We start from the raw sequence: 20,904 nt of genomic DNA, 5'->3' as shown, positions 1-20,904 counted from the left end.
TTTATACAAAAATGCCGAAAATCAATTTTGATGATTTTTCAAATTTACCTCGCTGTATCTTTGGTCGCTGTAAATATTTCCTTTTAAAAATTTTACTGTGTCATCTTTGAAGTATGTAGATAACAATGAAATTTGTCCAAAATGTTTAAACGGATCAAAAAAAGAGTTGTTAGTTTTTAAACATTTTGTCATAATATTTCGTTAGTTTCATGTTTACTTGAAAAAGTTGAGTGACAAACTTTTTAGTTTATAATTTTAACCAACACAACAATAAAATATAATTCATGAAGAAGTTTTTTGGAAAATTTTAAGTCAAAATATACAATAGGAAAAAAGGTATGTTACTTCATAAACAAGCAGCACACCCCAAAAAACGCTTATATCTCGAGATCCTGACCACGGTGTGGTGAATAGCTAATTTTGATCATACTTTATGATTTTGATAACTCAAATTCGTTTTTTGCTCTTCTTAAGAATTTTGCATTTTGCGGTTGCGTCGTGTTTCTTCTGAACCGGCGAATTTGTCCTCTGCGCCTTTTCTATATATGCTTAGGGTTATAAGTTTTATAGTGGGGAGAAAGCTCAAAAAAGGTTAAAATCATAATAAATTGTATGAATAAAAAATATATATAGATAGAAAAGTAAGCCTAACTTTTGTTTTTATTGTATCCCTATGAGCATTCGAGAATCTGGTCAAGTTTCGGGCGCTGTAAAACCTATATAATTAAATAGAATTAAACAACTTTGTAGTGGAAATTGTTCGCTTCAAAAACCCTCTACAAAATTACTATAATGTTATTTTATTTTAAAATGAACTGAAAAAAAGTTATAACCTCCAAAAGGAAACTTGTTAAAATTTTTTTACCTATTTTTGTTTATATCTTTTTTGTTGGTCACTTGACGATAAAAAGTGATGGAAACAAAATTGTAGAAAATTTAATTGGCACAAGGGTGGCGATCTGAAAAACTTGAACTTAAGCTTCTACTGATCCCCCCTACACATTAAAGAAGTAAAATTGACTCCTCTAACAAATGCAAGGTATGGCTTAAAAAATGTAACATTTTAATGGAGTATTTATATTAATGGTACAAAAATTACTAGGTGTATTATATTCAGATATTATTACAGTTGTAAAGAAATAAAATGCATATTATTTTTATTAAAATAAATAAATGGATTGATTCATCATTCTCTTTGCCTTATCCCTATGCCTATTTCTAAACACAATTCTATCTTGAGTCATATCAATATTAATTCCCTTTACCAACATGTCCTGCCTAATCGTCTCCCCCACGTCTTCTTTGATCTTCCTCTCCTAATCCTTCCACTTCGTATTGGGTGATTACCGTCTCGACGTTGAACATGACCAAACCATCTCAACCTATGCTCTCTCATTTTGGCATCAATTGGTGCCACACCTAGACTTCCCCTAATATGCATGCATTTTTAATTTTATCCATTTTTGTCACTCCACTGATCCATATACGCATTCTCATTTCCGCTACATGCATTAGTTGTTGTTCTTTCTTTTTCACTGCCCAACATTCAGTTCCGTACATCATAGCCGGTCTTATGACTGTTTTATAGAATTTTCCCTTCAACTTCATTGGAATTTTCCTGTCACACAGCACACCACTCGCTTCCTTCCATTTCATCCATCCAGCTTTAATTCTACTGCATTCATCTCCATCTATTTCTCCATTACTCTGTAATACCGATCCCAGGTACTCAAAACTATTGCTTTTTACAATCAGTTCACCATCAAAAAATACCATTTTATTTGTAGTTACTCCAACTTTAAATGAGCATTCCAAATACTCTGTGTTTGTCCTACTGTTCTAAACCTTTTTCCTCGAGAGCTTGTCTCCACTGTTCCAGTTTTTGTTCTAAGTTTCTTTCACTATTACCTACTAAAACGACATCATCAGCATACATTAAGCACCATGGAATTTTACCCTGTAGTTTCGCTGTTATCTGGTCCAAAACTAATGAGAATAAATACGGACTAAGCACCGAGCCTTGGTGTAATCCTACTTTCACATGAAATTTATCAGTCTCTCCCACACCTGTCCTAACACTAGTCGTTACTCCCTCATACATATCCCTCACAATCTTTACATATTCACCAGGGACTCCTTTCTTATTGAGTGCCCACCACAGAATCTCTCGAGGAACTCTATCATATGCTTTCTCAAGATCAATGAATATCATATGAGCGTTTGTTTCTTTACTCCTGTATTTTTCCATCAACTGCCTTATAATGAAAATTGCATCTGTTGTTGATCTGCCCTGTATAAAGCCAAATTGATTCTCGGATATTTCGGTCTCTTCACGTATCCGTGTATCAATTAATCTTTCCCATATTTTCAGGGTGTAGCTAAGCAGTTTTATAGCCCTGTAGTTTGTACATTGTTGTATATCTCCCTTGTTTTTGTAGACAGGGAGTAGCATGCTGCTTCTCCATTCGTCTGGCATTTGACCAACTTCCATAATTCTATTAAATAAACCTGCTAGCCACCTTGTTCCTGTCTCTCCCAATGCTCTCTATACTTCCCCAGGAATATCATCTGGTCCTACCGCTTTTCCGTTCTTTGTTTTTTGAAGCGCTTGAGCCACTTCCCCGTTTGTTATTTTGGTGACCATTGCTTCTACTGTCTCCGTTAATTCCACAGGCTATCTGTCAAATTCTTTATTTAATAAGCTGTCAAAATACTTTCTCCATCTCTTTTTGACATCCTTTTCGTGAATTAGTATTTTATTATTTTTATCTCGGATACATCTAATCTGATTAAAATCTCTTGCTTTCTTTGCTCTCTGTTTTATATATCTTTGCTTCGCCTTCCCTGATATCAAGTTGATCGTATATGTTTGAATACGCTTCTGCTTTAGCTTTTGCTACTGCTACTTTCGCTTCCTTTTTGGCGACCATAATAGTTTTGAAGATCAATGTCCATCTGGTTTCTCGCCACTTTTTATATTATAATTTTTCCTTGTACTTTATTTGACCACCACCAAGTCTCTTTATTCTCAAACTTCTTTCCTGACGTTTTCCCAAGTATTTCAGTAGCAGTATCTCTAATACTACTGGCCGTCTTTCTCCAAATTTTAAAAAGATGGCCAGTAGTATTAGAGAGACTATAAATGAATTGATTATGGTATTTTATTTCTGCCGCAGCTATATTTATTTGGTGTCGAATATTCCTGTAAGATAAAATCCGACCTTTGGGGCTGGTGTCGAAAATTGCCATTAAATTTTAGTCGCTACGTGCTTGATGTCGAAAGTTTCCCCGCCCCTACAAGTAGTGGTAATATTTAAAACCCTATATATTTTTAAATACTTAACGTTTTGATTTCCCCTCCGGAAATCGTTGTCAAAAGATATTAACAACAATAATGTGTTGATAAGGTGTATACAACACAACCACCAAATTGTTGTTGTCATCAGAAATGGACAGCGGACAATAAAGTTAAAATTTATAAAACCTGTATCGGAATCGGACCCATAATGACCTATGGAATATAATTGCGGGATCACACCAATAAAACCAAAAGTATGCTATATACAACCGAAATGAAGATAATAAGAGCAAAATCTGGGAAAGCAATAAGGGTTAGCATAAGAAACTACATCATCAGGAAATAATGCGACCCACAAGATGTAACGAGATGATATCGGCAAATGTGAAGATAATGGTACAATCATGTTAAAAGCAAGTAGGAGCACAAATGACCACCGGCACGACCCCCAAAGAGATGGAGAGATCACTGACAGTCTACTTCTTTATCTAGTTTCTTTCTATTCTAGTCTAGTTTCAGCAACCGAAGTAGTAACAGCTCATGAGAACTACAAGAAAAAGAAATTTCACAGACATTGTACGGATTTTTAAATATCCCTCCAGATCACCAGATAATGTTTTCTTCTTAACTGGGTAACTGAAGGTAATTTAAATTTTATAACCTTATGATTTGTAATAACAGAACAGTTTGTAAGTTAATTATGAAAAATGTGTCTCCCAAAGAACTATCTAGCTCTAGCTGATTACCGATTACGGGAAGATGATTAGTGATGGTTTGGTTATAAACGACAGAATTTACTTAATATAAGTAAGAAATAGGATAATTTCAATAGATTATGTATATACCTACAAACGATGGAAAATAATACATATATTTTTCACCAAAGTGTGCAATAAATACATACCTGAAATGAAATACTCCTGCATAATCTTGAGAAAAGCTTTGATTGTCTGGTATAATACGCTGCATTATTTTATTATTGTCTGTTATGTTTGCCAAAGCTGCTAAAAACCAGCAATCGCCCAAAGTTCCTTGTTTAATATCGAACCTGTCTTCATGAGCTTCTAGAAAAACTGGATCGGAAACCATTTCCTTTTACAATAAATACTATTATTTTTATAAATAACTAAAGTTTAATATTAAAATTTAAAGTTAATATACGCCATACAAGTTGGACTGTGTGGAATACAGGTTTTAGGCTTTAATTGTGAGAAAAAATATTACTATTTGAGAAAATTTTGCCCATTTTCTTAAATTTATTATTTGTCTGGCAATTTAATATGTACAGCTGGTTCCTAAAAAAACTGATACGACTCTTAGTAAGATTTGATCATTTTGAGCAGTGTATTAGTGTATTTGATTAGTTTGGCAGCATAGGCGTAACCAGGGGGGTTTTAGTGGTTATAACCCCCCCCATTGGGATGGACTTTGCGCTTTATACGCTTAACACCCATACCCCTCAGAGACATTCTAGTAGCTGTAACCCCCCTTAGGATCATCTTGGTTACGCCTATGTTTGGCAGACAAATAGTAAAATAAACAAACAACTGATTACATAATATTAAATAATATGTTAATTCAAAAATTGTAATAATTATTAAGATCTAAATTTTGATAATATTTTGAATTCTTGCAGTTTTCGCATCTTCAAAATGATTCTCTTCTAATCTCTCCAAAAGCGTACGATCTTCATGGGTGGTAGATATTTCTGGTCTTCCAGAACCTTGCTTTCTTTCGAGAGTTTCTTGTTCTCTCCATCTTTTATTGATATTAAAATTTGTTGTTTTGCTTACGTTAAAATGGTTCTTTACGGCAGATAGTGACCAACCATCTTCTAATTTCGTTACAATTCTTGCTTTTAGTTGTTTGCTAGCATGTGGAGCCATTTTTTAAGGTTGAACAGAATAAGTTATGTGACAAATTTTATGATTTGGCAGTGACAGTGACAGTATGTAAATAATAAGTATTTATCTTTCAAAATACACTGCTCAATTTTCTACAAAATACGGTTTAATAGTCGTATCAGTTTTTTTAGGAACCAGCTGTACATACAGTCTACAATTATACTTTATTATAATAATTTTTAAGTAGATAAATAGCCCGGTAAGTTATATCATTTGATATTATATTATTAAAAAAACCGCAAAGGCGCCTTGTTCTAAGCTTCCACAGTGGCCTTAGCAGTAGTAAGCTACTAAGTATAAACTCTATCAATCGCTACAAAAAGAACGGAACAAAGTACTATGTATATTCAGAAATGCGTGGACTTACTTAATATATTTTTATTATAGTCCAAGAAATGAAGCTTAAATGGGACAAAACCTCGCAATTTTTACAGAATAGACAGATTTGCATAAAAATTTGGGATTGAGTTCACCTTAGCATCTACTTCAAAAGCTGTATTGTGCCGATGGGCGCTTTTAATTCCAAAATCTATAAAAATGCTTAAAAGCCGTGATATTTGTTCAGATGAGTTAAATAATGTTTGTGTGATACTCTAACTATTATTGACTATTTCAACTCTTTAAAAGTTCATTTTTAAGCAAAAACTACCCCTAATTGCTCAAATTTGTAAAAAAGCTTAAGGGAGGATAAAATTTTGACCGGATGATTTACATAATAATAGTTTGACGTTCTTAATATAATTTCAGAGTATTTCAACCCTTAAAAATTTATTTTTAGTGGTTAAAACTACCCTGCATTCTGAACTCTACAAAAAAGTTTATAAACAGTGTTTGGTTAAGACGAACTGAACGTATTTGGTGCTCTAAGTATAATTTTTAAATAATTCAACCCTTTGAAAATTCATTCTTGAGGGTTAAAAATAGCCCCTCACTGCCAAAATATATACAAAATCTAAAGGTAACAAAATTTGGTATGAGTTACCTAATGATAATCGAAACATAAAATTAATACAACGCTCTAATATAACTATTTACAATAATGATAATAATACAATTTCATATACAAATATTTGTAAATCATACGATATTTATACCTAAATCAAATCTCATTACATTACATTATTAAATTTCATTCGTCATTCGTGTCGCTTCCTTTGCCACCTTCTTCGTTATCTTCTATTATTGGAGTACTATTACTGCAATTAATCAGAACAACCAGAGCAAGTTGGGTTACAAAATAACCCCAGTTTTCTGCAGCTACATGAGGCGCCGCAACCTTTCTTGCAGTGACAAAATATCATATTTAAAAGTTCTTCAGGAGCAAGCGACTCTTTAATTTTTAATGGATGCAGCTATCCATCTTTTGAAAACCACCAACAGTGAGTTGGCTGAATATTGTATTTTCCAAGACACTTTTGGACCTGAAAAGTCCTTTTTGAGTGGTCATCTAAAGTCTAAAGCATCTACATCTACGTATTCGCATGTGTTCTATGTTTCCATGAATCGAGTATGAATCAGTGTATGCGAGTGTATAAGTTTCTAACATTAAACAGAATACAAAAAAAAAACACCGTTAACTTACATTATTATGCGTCCAATTGGATTTCTTCATTTTTTCCCAAAAAAAATTATCGGTTTTTTAACCGTAACTTTTTTATTTTTCACTTTATAAAGTTAGGCTATTAATATTAGATCCTTTTAAAAGCCTCAATTTTAAAAAGAGGTGATTTGGAAAGTGTTAGTGAATGTAGTTTTTGCATGTTAGTACAAGATTTAATTGTCAATATCTCACTCAATTTTTGCTGTATGAAAATTTTCGCAAAACATATTTTTGGAAATTAGAAAAGCTACAATTTTGTGTATAAACATTTTTTTCGTATCACTGATGCTAATCTTTCTATTATGAATAAAAGGGCATTTTTTACCAAACTACAGTTAGCGCCGGAATCCACTTGCTATTTGTAGTCGCGCGATTGTTTTGTCGCAAAGATTAAACACATTGTTTCAAATACAAGTCAAGCCATTTGCGACTAAATAATCTTGGATTGACTTGTATTTGAAACAATGTGTTCAATCTTCGCGACAAAACAATCGCGCGACTACAAATCGCAAGTGGAGTCCGGCGCTTAGTCTGTTAAACTTCTACAATCTATTAACAGTACATAAATACAGAAGATTAAACAAAGCCAAGTACCAATTTTAATTAGGGTCGTAATTAGGGGTTGTTTCCGCTCACTTTCTTGCTGAAAAAAATAGGGACTGACTTTCTTTTCATAATAAGTCACTCAATTTCTGGGCGGGACTTCTTTTATTTTTAAAGATAGATTTTTTTAAATAATTTAAATCAGTTTCTATAAGTTATCCTCAAAACATGCATAGTTTTTCCGTCTTTTGACTGTGAAACTCCAAAATTTAACATTTTTGATGAAGCAGAGCTAACTTCTAATAAAATATACCTAGGTTATTATTAGCCTTTAAAGTAAATTAAAAAAAACATTTTATTTACTTTTGTATATAAGGTGAGTACATTTTTGTTAATTAGAGATTTTGATAAAACTAATATTTTTTGAGTTATTAAGAGAAAACTGATTTAATAAAAACATTGATTTTTTCGATATAAAACTAACTCTTTCGATAGCGAATAAATCGAAAACTATTAATTTTATCAAAAAAATGTATAGAACATTTTTTGTTTGAAATGGATTTTTCTGCCAATTTTTGTGATGAAAATATAATTTCCACCCCGAGATGGGGAGGCAACTACCCCCATGGTAGAAGCGCCTTTCGACATTATATAGATTTTGATCCATGGACTATTATCCACTACTTAGTCTCAAATTTTCAAGCGTTGGTGTGTTTTGTGTTTTATTGGCACTGGTTTTCACAACCAACTGGCCAGTCAATTTCATAATGATTTTTTAGATTCTAACTTATCACTAACTCAGGGGAGTAATGTGTAGTGTGTGTGTTGAGTACGTGTCTTGTTACTTTGCAAAGTCGACGTCATTGTCTTTGCAAAGAGAGGGTAATTGTATCAGAACGTCTGCGGTCCCTCCGGTGAGTACTGATCCCACAAGGACAGAAACTATTTTCATTTATTAATTTATAATAAACGAAAAATTCCTGACCCTGGTGAGATTCGAACTCACGACCATTCGGACCTTTCGATCCAAAGGTAGGCGCTCTTACCACTGAGCCACAGAGGGGATAAATTTTCAAGCAAATCGATCTATTCTGTAAAAATCGCGAGGTGAAAACCTTGGATTCCAGGACTATTACCCCTACTACCACAATGGTTATTTTGCCAAAATTACTGTTAGTGTTCAAAAGTTATATAACCTTATACAACAACATGATTGCGGCCCTAAAGCAGTCTCCACGTCTTGGGTCTTGTGCCTTCATGATTTACGAAAAAGGATAAAATTAACATACTCAAAACGCTATTAACATACTCAAATCGTCAATAGGAAACCAACAAAAACATTTCAAAGTTTAAGGGCAAGTTTGAACAGTAGAAATAAAAAAAATTTATTCGTTAAAAGTTAACGATCTTACTAAATTTTATTGTGGTTTCTCGTCGAATACTCATGAATTGATCAAATTTGCTCAAATATTACCAATTATTCAAAAATTATATCAAAAATTAGCAAAAATTAACAATTTTTATTGGTATTACCAAAAATTAATTAACAATGGTAGGCGAGCTCAAACGGGGATTGTGCGCGTTACTCGAGCGCATAGGCGCCCATACCCATGGGCAGGGGGGCGTGCCCCCCTAGCTTTCGGGTGCTTTAACCTATATGTTGTTATCCATAGTGTACAAACGGAATGTGCAAAATCTTCAGGTCTGGCCCCTCCCTGAAAATTTTTATATGGGCGCCCATGCTCGAGCGCGTCATAAAATCACATGAGGAGAAACCTTGTACACTGATGGGACCGTGCAAGTTCGGAAAAGCGACACCTGGTTTCATAGCTCGGCAACATTTTTCGCACTTTTAATTATATTGACCAATTATATTAGTCCTGGTTGCTAGATAATTGTCAAGGCCATAACCCAAAAAAAATTATAAGAAGAAAAAGTAAGATTTAGGTTATGTTATTAAAAGGTAAACAGTTTGTATGTAGTAAATAAAATGAATTATTAGAATACAGTACTGCAAGCAAAATAGGTACAAATATTTTTTTTATTTAGCTAATGCCTCGACAGCTAATGCCCATTGGCATGGTAGGTACGGTAAATTTTTTCAGTTAGGTACCTAGTGTCATGTGTAGTGTGCATGTTGAGTAAGTGTCTTGCTACTTTGTAAAGTCTACGTCACTGTCTTGGCAAAGAGACGCTAATAATTGTATCCGAACGTCTGCGGTTCCTCCGGTGAACAAATAATTAATTATACTTTTATACAGTGAGCACGTAAAGGTTGGAATTAATTCATTTTCTCGAGACCGGACAATTTTGGAAAAAATCCCGAAACAGGTCAATTTTTATTTTTAAATTACGACTTTTGGCATATATATCATACTAGTGACGTCACCCATCTGGGCGTGATGACGTTATCGATGATTTTTTTTAAATGAGGATGGGGGTTGTGTTATAGCTAATTTGAAGGGTAATTCAATCCTCTATTCAGTAGTATAAACATTAAGATAATTATTTATACAGGGTGTCCAAAAAAATGTTTTGCATTAAATTTATTGACGTAAAAAGAAGAATGTAAGTAATTTATTTAATTCAAAATACATTTAACTGCTCTCAGAAAACAGAAAAAAATGTTTATTTGAAAAATAATCATCGCTTTTCGCTTAAATTAAATGTTCAAACTTTCAAGAGGCAGGTGAGTGGCTGCATTAATATTGAATTTAAGCAAAACACAATATTTATTTGTTAAATAAACATTTTTTTCCTGTTTTCTGAGAGCAGTAAAATGTATTTTGAATTAAATAAATTACATACAATCCTCTTTTTATGTCAATAAATTTAATTAAAAAAAAAATTTTTGGACACCCTGTATAAATAATTATGTATAATTATGTAAATGTTTATATTACTGAATAGAGAATTAAAGAACCTTTCAAATGAGCTATCACACGACACCTATTCTTATTTAAAAAAAATAATCGATGACGTCATCTCGCACAGATGGGTGACATTACTAGTATGATATATATGCCAAAAAGTCGTAATTTAAAAATAAAATTTGAATTGTTTCGGGATTTTCTTCTAAAATCGTCCATTCTGGAGAAAATGAATGTATTCCAACCTTTACGTGCTCACTGTATAATAATTGCATATCATATCAATATTGTAAGCAACATAGAATTTTTCTTCTTCAATGACATTAGGTATGAAATATAAGTCAATTAAACAATTTCACAGATGAAACTAGTGGAGGTGGAAATTATCGTTATAAACGTCTAAAATAACATTACATTACATAGTTTTCCATCTTTAGAGGTGTCAGAGGAGTATGACAACTGTCACTGTGACAGTAGAATTTTATAAAATACTCCTGTCACAGACAGGAAACTGTAATGGGAAGGTGTAAAACTGTGAAACAGGTAGGTGAAACTGTGTAAAGGTGGGAAACTGTAATGTAATGTTTATAACGTTATACGTTTATAACGATAATTTTTACCCGCACTAGTTTCATCTGTTTTTGTTTCGCAATTTATTATGTTTTCCATCCTTTAAGCTATTTTGCCGGTTATTAGCGTGCTCATCACTGTATATGAACTTTTAATATAGGGACGTGCGTTGGGGGCAGTTCGTAAAACAATCTATCCTTAGAAAAACTCAAAAACGTCAGTAAGTTAAGTAAGTTAAGTACATGAAGAACAGTGTATATTTCAAAAATCTGACGATTTGAGCAGGGCGTAAGGAAATAATTATGTGAGTCACAAAGTTTTCCAAAAAAAGCGAATATTTCGCGAAATCAACATAAGATCGAAAAACTGAAAAATACGTGTTCAATATTTTTTAAAAATCCACCATTTTTTTATAAAGACCCCAAATACGACCCCCACGGAAGTGGGGTGAGGGGTTACTTTAAAATCTTAAATAGAAACCGCCATTTTTTATTGCAGATTTGGATTCTTTACGTAAAAATAAGTAACTTTTATTCGAGATATTTTTTAGACTTTTCGGATAGATGGCGCTATAATCGGAAAAATCGATATTTTGAAATAAAAAATTGAATCTAAAGAATGGAAAATCCCCACTAAAATGAAAAATTTATTTTAACTTATTTTGGTTTTAGGACCTAATCTTCACAACCCAATTGGTCCCCATGACGCTTTACTAACTGCAAATTTAGCTTTTTTATCTACTATTACATATCTCAAATTTGGAACATGAAAGGAAGCCCTAATACAATTTGGAGAAAAATGGCCAGTAGTATTAGAGAGACTGCTATTGAAATACTTGGGAAAACGTCAGGAAAAAAGTTTGAGAATAAAGAGACTTGGTGGTGGTCAAACGAAGTACAAGGAAAAATAAAAGAGAAGGGAAAATTATATAAAAGTGGCAAGAAACCAGATCCGACACAGATCTTCAAAACTATAATATGGTCGCGAAAAAGGAAGCGAAAGTAGCAGTAGCAGAAGCCAAAGCAGAAGCGTATTCAAACCTATACGATCAACTTGATAACAGGGAAGGCGAAACGAAGATATATTATAAAATAGCCAAATAGATAGCAAAGAAATCAAAAGATTTTAATCAGATTAGATGTATTCGAGATGAAAATAATAAAATACTAGTTCACGAAAAGGATGTCAAAAAGAGATGGAGAAAGTACTTCGACAGCTTATTAAATAAAGAATTTGACAGACAGCCTGTGGAGTCAACGGTGACAGTAGCAGCAATGGTCACCAAAATAACAAACGAGGAAGTGGCTCAAGCGCTTCAAAAAATAAAGAAAGGAAAAGCGGTAGGACCAGATGATATTCCTGGGGAAGTATGGAGAGCATTGGGAGAGACAGGAACAAGGTGGCAATTCATTTATAGTCTCTCTAATACTACTGGCCATCTTTCTACAATGTGGAGAAAGATGGCCAGTAGTATTAGAGAGACTGCTATTGAAATACTTGGGAAAACGTCAGGAAAAAAGTATGAGGATAAAGAGACTTGGTGGTGGTCAAACGAAGTACAAGGAAAAATAAAAGAGAAGGGAAAATATATAAAGAGCGGCAAGAAACCAGATCCGACACAGATCTTCAAAACTATATGGTGGCGAAAACGGAAGCGAAAGTAGCAGTAGCAAAAGCCAAAGCAGAAACGTATTCAAACCTATACGATCAACTTGATACCATGGAAGGCGAAAAGAAGATATATAAAATAGCCAAACAGAGAGCAAAGAAAGCAAAATATTTTAATCAGGTTAGATGTATCCGAAATGAAAATAATAGAATACTAGTTCACGAAAGGGATGTCAAAAAGAGATGGAGAAAGTACTTTGACACCTTATTAAATGAAGAATTTGACACAGCCTGTAGAGTCAACGGAGACAGTAGCCAGCAATGGTCACCAAAATAGCAAACGCGGACGTAGCTCAAGCGCTTCAACAAATAAAGAAAGAAAAAGCGGTAGGACCAAATATTCCTGGAGAACTATGGAGAGCATTGGGAGAGACAGGAACAAGGTGGCTAGCAGGTCTATTTAATAGAATTATGGAAGTTGGACAAATGCCAGACGAAAGGAGGAGCAGTATACTATTACCTGTCTAAAAACAAGGGAGATATACAACAATGTACAAACTACAGGGCTATAAAACTGCTTAGCCACACCATGAAAATATGGGAAAGAGTAATTGATACTAATTGATAGACGGATACGTGAAGAGACCGAAATATCCGAGAATCAATTTGGCTTTATGCAGGACAGATCAACAACAGATGCAATTTTCATTATAAAGCAGTTGATGGAAAAATACAGTAGTAAAGAAACAAACGCTCATATGGTATTCATTTATCTTGAGAAAGCATATGATAGAGTTCCTCGAGAGATTCTGTGGTGGGCACTCAATAAGAAAGGAGTCCCTGGTGAATATGAAAAGATTGTGAGGAATATGTATGAGGGAGTAACGACTAGTGTTAGGACAGGTGTGGGAGAGACTGATAAATTTCATGTGAAAGTAGGATTTCGGTGCTTAGTCCGTATTTATTCTCATTAGTTTTGGACCAGATAACAGCGAAACTACAGGGTAACATTCCATGGTGCTTAATGTATGCTGATGATGTCGTGTTAGTAGGAAATAGTGAAAGAGACTTAGAACAAAAACTGGAACAGTGGAGGCAAGCTCTGGAGGAAAAAGGTTTAAAACTTAGTAGGATAAAAACAGAGTATTTGGAATGTTCATTTAAAGATGGAGTTACTACAAATAAAATAGAACCCTTGGATGGTGAACTGATTGTAAAAAGCCTTAGTTTTAAGTACCTGGGATCGGTATTACAGAGTAATGGAGAAATAGATGGAGATGCATGCAGTAGAATTAGGGCTGGATGGATGAAGTGGAAAGAAGCGAGTGGTGTATTGTGTGACAGAAAAATTCCAATGAAGCTGAAGGGAAAATTCTATAAAACAGCCATAAGACCGGCTATGATGTACGGAACTGAATGTTGGGAAGCGAAGAAGAAATAGGAAGAACGAATGCATGTGGCGGAAATGAGAATGCTTAGATGGATGAGTGGAGTGACAAAGAAGGATAAAATTAGAAATAAGTATATTAGGGGAAGTCTAGGTGTTGCACCAATTGATGCCAAAATGAGAGAGCATATGTTAAGATGGTTTGGTCATGTTCAACGTCGAGACGTTAACCCGGGAGTAGTCGCGCTCACTTCTGTAACGTCGATAGTCGCGTGTGAGATTCTATCTCAAAATACGAATTTAAAACAAATTTTTATTTTGTACTATTTTTATCTACTTTTTATATTGAAAATATATATTTCTAACAATTTTATTAAAAAAACCTGTGTTAACGGCCACCTGCCAACATCGGCCACCTATCCTAACGGCCAGTTTAAAAATTTCCCAAACCAATTATATGTAGACTACAAAAACTGGCAATAGCGGCTACCTTTCTATATCGGCCAATAGGTCTTTCATTTTTAGTGGCCGTTACTGACAGGTTTTACTGTATTACGAAAAAGGATGAAATGTGAGATTCTTTCTAACGGCGCGACTACTCGCGGGTTAAAGCTAATTGGCTCTCCCCAAAGCCATAAATTCCATAAAAAGAAGAAGAAAAAAAACAAATTCCTACTCATTACTACACCCTTCCTCGAGGCACTTACGAAATTTTTTCAAAATTGCAAAATTTTTCATCAAGTTATCGCGAAAAAGTATAAAAATTGAGATTCTATCTCACCGCGCGACTACTCGCGGGCTAATCACTCAATACGAAGAATAGCTGAAGTGCAGATTCCTGGAAGGGGTAGGAGAGGAAGACCAAAGAAGACGTGGGGGGAGACGATAAGGCAGGACATGTTGGTAAAGGGTATTAACATTGATATGACCCAAGATAGAATTGTGTGGAGAAATGCAATTAGGGAAGCCGACCCCGCATGGGGATAAGGCAAAGAGAATGATGATTACATATCGCAAATTTATCTACTTATTACACAGGGTGTAACAAAAATACAGGTCATAAATTTAATCACATATTCTGGGACCAAAAATAATTCGATTGAACCTAATTTACCTTAGTACAAATGTGCACATAAAAAAAGTTACAGCCCTTTGAATTTACAAAATGAAAATCTATTTTTTCCAATATATCGAAAACTATTAAAGATCTTTTATTGAAAATAGGCATATGGTATTCTTATGGTAGTAGTATATTAAGAAAAAAATATAGTGAAATTTGGACACACCATAAAAATTTTATGGGGGTTTTGTTCTTTTAGACCCCCCAAACTTTTGTGTACGTTCCAATTTAATTATTATTGTAGTACCATTAGTTAAACACAATGTTTTAAAAACTTTTTTGCTTCTTAGTACTTTTTCGAAAAATCAGCTTTTATCGAGATATTTTGAATATTTGTCAAATCCACCACATATTTGTATATGGTTAAGTATGATTATGGAGACTTGGTAATAATATGAAAATTTATTTATGATTTACATTTTTAGGTATATTTTGAACCACATTAAAAAATAAACCACATCTTGATAAAAGGTGCCTAAAAAATACAAATAGGCAAAAAAGTTTTAAAAACAATGTGTTTAACTAATGGTACCGCAGTTATAGTTTAATTGGAACGTACACAAACATTTGGGGGGTTTAAAGGAACAAAACCCCCATAAAATTTTTATGTTAGCATATTAAAAAAAAAGCCGCAACTCGATAAAAACTGCCTTATCGAAAAAATACTAAAAGACAAAAAAGTTTGAAAAATATTGAATTTAACTAATGGTGCCACAATAATAATTTAATTGAAACGTACACAAAAGTTTGGGGGGGTTTAAGGAAACAAACCCCCTATACAATTTTTATAGGGTGCACAAATTTCACTATAATTCTTTTTTAAGATGTTTCTTCCATAAGAATGCCACATGTCCATTTTCAATAAAAAATCTCTAATAGTTTTCGATATATTCAAAAAAATTGATTTTCATTTTATAACTCCAAAGGGCTGTAACTTTTTTTATGTGCATATTTGTACTAAGGTAAGTTAGGTTCATTCGAACTATTGTTGGTCCCATAATATGTGATTTAATTTATGACCTGTATTTTCGTTACACCCTGTATATCGCACCTCCGCTCAAAAAGTGTCGTAAGTCAAAAAAAAAGCAAAATATTGAGAAAACGACGTTTAAAGTTTGTGCTAGATATTTTTTGGGTTTAATTCAAAAACTAATAAAATTAGGAGTACATATAACTATTTTAGTCAGTTACAATGGTTTTTAAAGCTTTACAAAATAGTGTATTAATTCTGCTAAAAATATTTAAAAAAAAAAATTTTCCATCTACCTCTACCGAAAGTATTTTTTTCCGGACCTGATTGTAGGGAGCAAAGTTCTACTTTTCCTCCCTAAGGAGGAAAAGTAAAAGTGACGTCATGGTATTTCATTCATGTAATATAACTTATTGACGCCCTGTACAATATATATTTTCTATTACGTAAGTGTTTATACATTTTAACGTTTATTTATAAAACACCCTGTATTTTGCAGAATGTTAAAAACAGTAAATTGTTATTTTGATTTAACAATGTTTACATTAATAATTTGACTTATATTTGACAGTTGACAGTTATATTGTACCTACTTGTTAGTTTTACTTCTAATAAATTTTGTTGGTTAGGTACATAAATAAATTAATTAAAAATGAAAAAATGACTTGTTATTTGAGAGAAAGGTGGAAAAACCATATATATATATATATATATATATATATATATATATATATATATATATATATATATATATATAACATGGGACTAAAGTGCCTTTTCCTCCCTTGAATGATTACTGCCCTCCGCTACGCGTCGGACAGTAAACTTCATTCTCGGGAGGAAAGCAGCGCTTTCCTCCCTTGTTATACAAATAGCTATTTTTTGAGTTGTGACCCTATACAGATAAAAATAACGAAAAATTTACAAAATATTATTTATCAAAAGTGGCTCTTGTAGTACAGAATATAATATCATTATTATTATAAAAAAATACTGCAAAAAGAAAGATAAATAAGTGATAAATGTGTCACTTTTCTTGAGTATATACGCAGATTGTTTTGAATAAAATGCCTTACACAAGTCGATATGTGACCATAGATATAATAACACATAGATTAGGCAAATACTTGAACTATAAACGTAACACCTTCTTAGATACAATTTTGTAGTTTTATTAAACTGTTGGTGCAATAAAACCGTTTTTATTTGTTTTTGAGTTGTGACACTATTTGAGCGGAGGTGCGATATATAAAAAATATTTTCTCTCAATTACAGAAAAAATCTCTCGTATCATAAATTAGCCTTTGAATACTATTTTAGCAATTTCTACGAAAATCACGAAAGCAAGTATCTCACAGCTAGCCGGTAATATCCAGTCTTCTTAAAAAATATGTTTAGGTATTAAGACATTCAAGTTTTGAGCAAATGGAAAAGAGCATTGAAACTCCCTTAAACCTCATTTAAGTAACTTAAAAATTTCATTATAATATAATTATATAGCTTGTAAACTTTCAACTCGGAATAAAAGAGAATCATCATTAATTAAAGCTAGGTTAGTAATTAGACACGCGAGACCCGTGTTGAGAAAAACAAATAGCCCTGATTTATGAGCTATTTATGAGCTTTCATATTCCGCAAACTAAAAATTTTGAGCTCGTTCCACTGAGCAGGAATTTAATACTTTAGTGGGGGGCTGAGTCAGCCCCCCCCCCACTACTTAAAAATAGGAATATTGAATCGGTTTTTGCGGCAGAATTACGAGCTATTTATGAGCTCTTGAAATTATATAGTTTCGATTTTTGAGCTCATCCCCTTCACCCCTAAACAACCCTTTAATTGATTAACTTAAGAGAAAAATGCTGAGAAAACTTAAAATATATCGTATTGCGGATATAATTCCTATATCTTATATACTCTAAGAATAAACTATTAAATCACGTGCATTTCGATTATTGAGCTACAACCCCTTCGCAAGAAAACCACCCTATCTTCCCGGCTTAAGGGAAAGTTGTACTTAAATGCATTAAACTAATTATTTGGCGACTATATATATATATATATATATATATATATATATCATTTAATAATTTATAAGCTTCCAAATTACGCGCATTTAGATCAGTAAATTGCAATTTATTTTGTATAGTGCAGTCACTGAAGGTAAAAATCAACGATTACCTTCAATTTCGGTGAACTTGATTTTCACGAAAATTGGTCAGTGGTTAGAGGATACGTCAAGAAACAAAGGTGACATGGTACCACCTTGCGCCTTTACCCTGAGGGTCGTTACCGCCCCTTCTCGGGGGTGAAAATTATTTTATAAAAAATAACTGCACAAATCTATAAAAGAACAGATTATAAGCAAAATTTATTATATAAAGTTATTAAAATAAGTCAATACTTTTTAAGTTATTAAAGATCAAAAATTTTAATTATTCGTGAAAAAAATGCATGTTTTGAAGCGGGTTTTCGTAAATCACTGAAAAACTGTAAGTTTTTACAAAAAAGTTAATAGTAGTTTAATTCGTATAGCTTATATTCTAAGAATAAACTCTTAAATCACGCGTCTTTCGATTATTGAGCTACAACCCCTTCGCAAGAAAACCATCCCATATTCCCGGCTTATGAGAGAGTTGTACTTAAAATAATTTAAATTAATTATTTGGCGACTAGATATCGTTTAATAATTTATGAGCTCGCAAAATATACGCATCTCAATTATTGAATTGCCAGTTTCTTTCTATAGTGCAGTCACTGAAGGTAAAAATTAACTATGACCTTTAATTTCGGTAAATCTCCATTCATTTTCACGAAAATTGGTGAGCGGATTTTGATGCTATCAACTATTTCTGGAGCTAATTTTTGATAGGTATTTCTAAGTACTTTGACAAGTATTTAGTACCTAAATGTTATAAAATGCATCTCTTTCCCGTTATTTAAGCTTGAATCCTGAGATTTGAATAGTCGCAGAAAAAAATATACATTTAATTACCAATAACTTACTTTAAATTAACATTAAAGGGTTTTTCAAGTAAGCAATTTATTACATTTTTTATTAGCTTCAATTTTAGTGATGAAAACTGTTGTGTAAAAACTTACAGTTTTTGAGTTATTTATGAAAAATCGATTTAAAACATGCATTTTCTTTCACAAAAATTAAAATATTTGATCTTTAATAACTCAAAAAGTATTTATTTATTAATAACATTATATAACAAATTTTGCTCACAATTTGTCCCTCTCTCGATTTGTGGGGTTATTTTTAATAAAGTAATTTTCACCCCCGAGAAGGGGTGACATATACCCCAGGCTAAAACCGCAAGTTGTTATTGTCAATTCATGAAAATGAATGGAGATTTACCGAAATCGAAGGTCATAGTTGATTTTTACCTTCAGTGACTGCGCTATAGAAAGAAAATGGCAATTCAATAATTGAAATGCGTATATTTTGCGAGCTCATAAATATTTAAACGATATGTAGTCGCCAAATAATTAATTTATATTATTTTAAGTACAACTCTCTCTTAAGCCGGGAATATGGGATGGTTTTCTTGCGAAGGGGTTGTAGCTCTATAATCGAAAGGCGCGTGATTTAAGAATTTATTCTTAAAATATAAGTTATACAAATTAAACTACTATTAACTTTTTTGTAAAAACTTACAGTTCTTCAGTGATTTACGAAAAACCGCTTCAAAACATGCATTTTTTTTTCACGAATAATTAAAATCTTTAATCTTTAATAACTTAAAAAGTATTGACTTATTTTAATAACTTTATATAATAAATTTTGCTTTTAATTTGTTCTTTTATTGATTTGTGCAGTTATTTTTTATAAAATAATGTTCACCCCCGAGAAGGGGCGGTATCCACCCTCAGGGTAAAGGCGCAAGGTGGTACCATGTTACTTTTGTTTCTTGACGTATCCTCTAACCACTGACCAATTTTCGTGAAAATCGATAAAGGTTCACCGAAATTGAAGGTAATCGTTGATTTTTACCTTCATGACTGCACTATACAAAATAAATTGCAATTTTCTGATCTAAATGCGCGTAATTTGGAAGCTTATAAATTATTAAATGATATTTAGTCGCCAAATAATTAATTTAATGCATTTTAAGTACAACTTTCTCTTAAGCCGGGAAGATACGGTGGTTTTCTTGCGAAGGGGTTGTAGCTCAATAATCGAAATGCACGTGATTTAATAGTTTATTCTTAGAGTATATAAACTATAGGAATTATATCCGCAATACGATATATTTTAAGTTTTCTCAGCATTTTGCTCTTAAGTTAAATCAATTAAAGGGTTGTTTGGGGGTGAGGGGGATGAGCTCAAAAATCGAAACTATATAATTTCAAGAGCTCATAAATAGCTCGTAATTCTGCCGCAAAAACCAATTCAATATTTCTATTTTTAAGTAGTGGGGGGGGGGCTGAGTCAGCCCCCCCCACTAAAGTATTAAATTCCTGCTCAGTGGAACGAGCTCAAAATTTTTAGTTTGCGGAATATGAAAGCTCATAAATAGCTCATAAATCAGGGCTATTTGTTTTTTGATTTTTGCAAGTGGGGGGGGGCAGCTCAACACGGGTACACGCGAGACTTACTACTTATATTTATTTATTTTTTTAAACTGACCTCTTAAAGCAGGGGTGGACAAAAGCCGGCCCGCGGGCCGGATCCGGCACTTTTGTTTATTTTATCCGGCCCATTGAAAAATCCAACAGGCATTTTTTGTTATTCTCTTAGTATTAGTGTGCGTACATCATTTTAAATTAATTTGTAGAAATCGTTAAGCTATAAATAAATAGCTAAATAAAATCTTTCATTAACTGACTGATTTCTTAAAAGCGTCTGTGTGTTTAACCCGGTCCAGTTGCGAATATTTTTCAATCAGGATATTATTTATCGACTACCAGGCCGGTTTTTCCTTCTATTCTACCCCTCATAATCAGCTGCAACAACTCGTACTATTCATTTTTAAATATATGTCCCCAATATGCTGCCTTTCTCCTTTTAATGGTGGTCAAAAGTTCTCT

The 20,904-nt window shown here is 32.9% G+C and overlaps 1 protein-coding gene across 1 annotated transcript in view; it reads right to left on the bottom strand.

Moving 5' to 3' along the window:
- LOC114330441 (calpain-A) overlaps positions 1-20,904 on the bottom strand; it is a 134,812-nt gene that overhangs the window by 101,994 nt on the left and 11,914 nt on the right. The window contains exon 3 of the mRNA XM_028279778.2: positions 4,203-4,390. Coding sequence (XP_028135579.2) covers positions 4,203-4,390 — 188 coding nt within the window. The remainder of the gene's footprint in view (positions 1-4,202; positions 4,391-20,904) is intronic.

The sequence above is a fragment of the Diabrotica virgifera genome, chromosome 6 (genome assembly GCF_917563875.1).
Source record: "Diabrotica virgifera virgifera chromosome 6, PGI_DIABVI_V3a".
Taxonomy (NCBI): domain Eukaryota; kingdom Metazoa; phylum Arthropoda; class Insecta; order Coleoptera; family Chrysomelidae; genus Diabrotica; species Diabrotica virgifera.
This window is presented reverse-complemented; position numbering and strand designations above follow the sequence as displayed.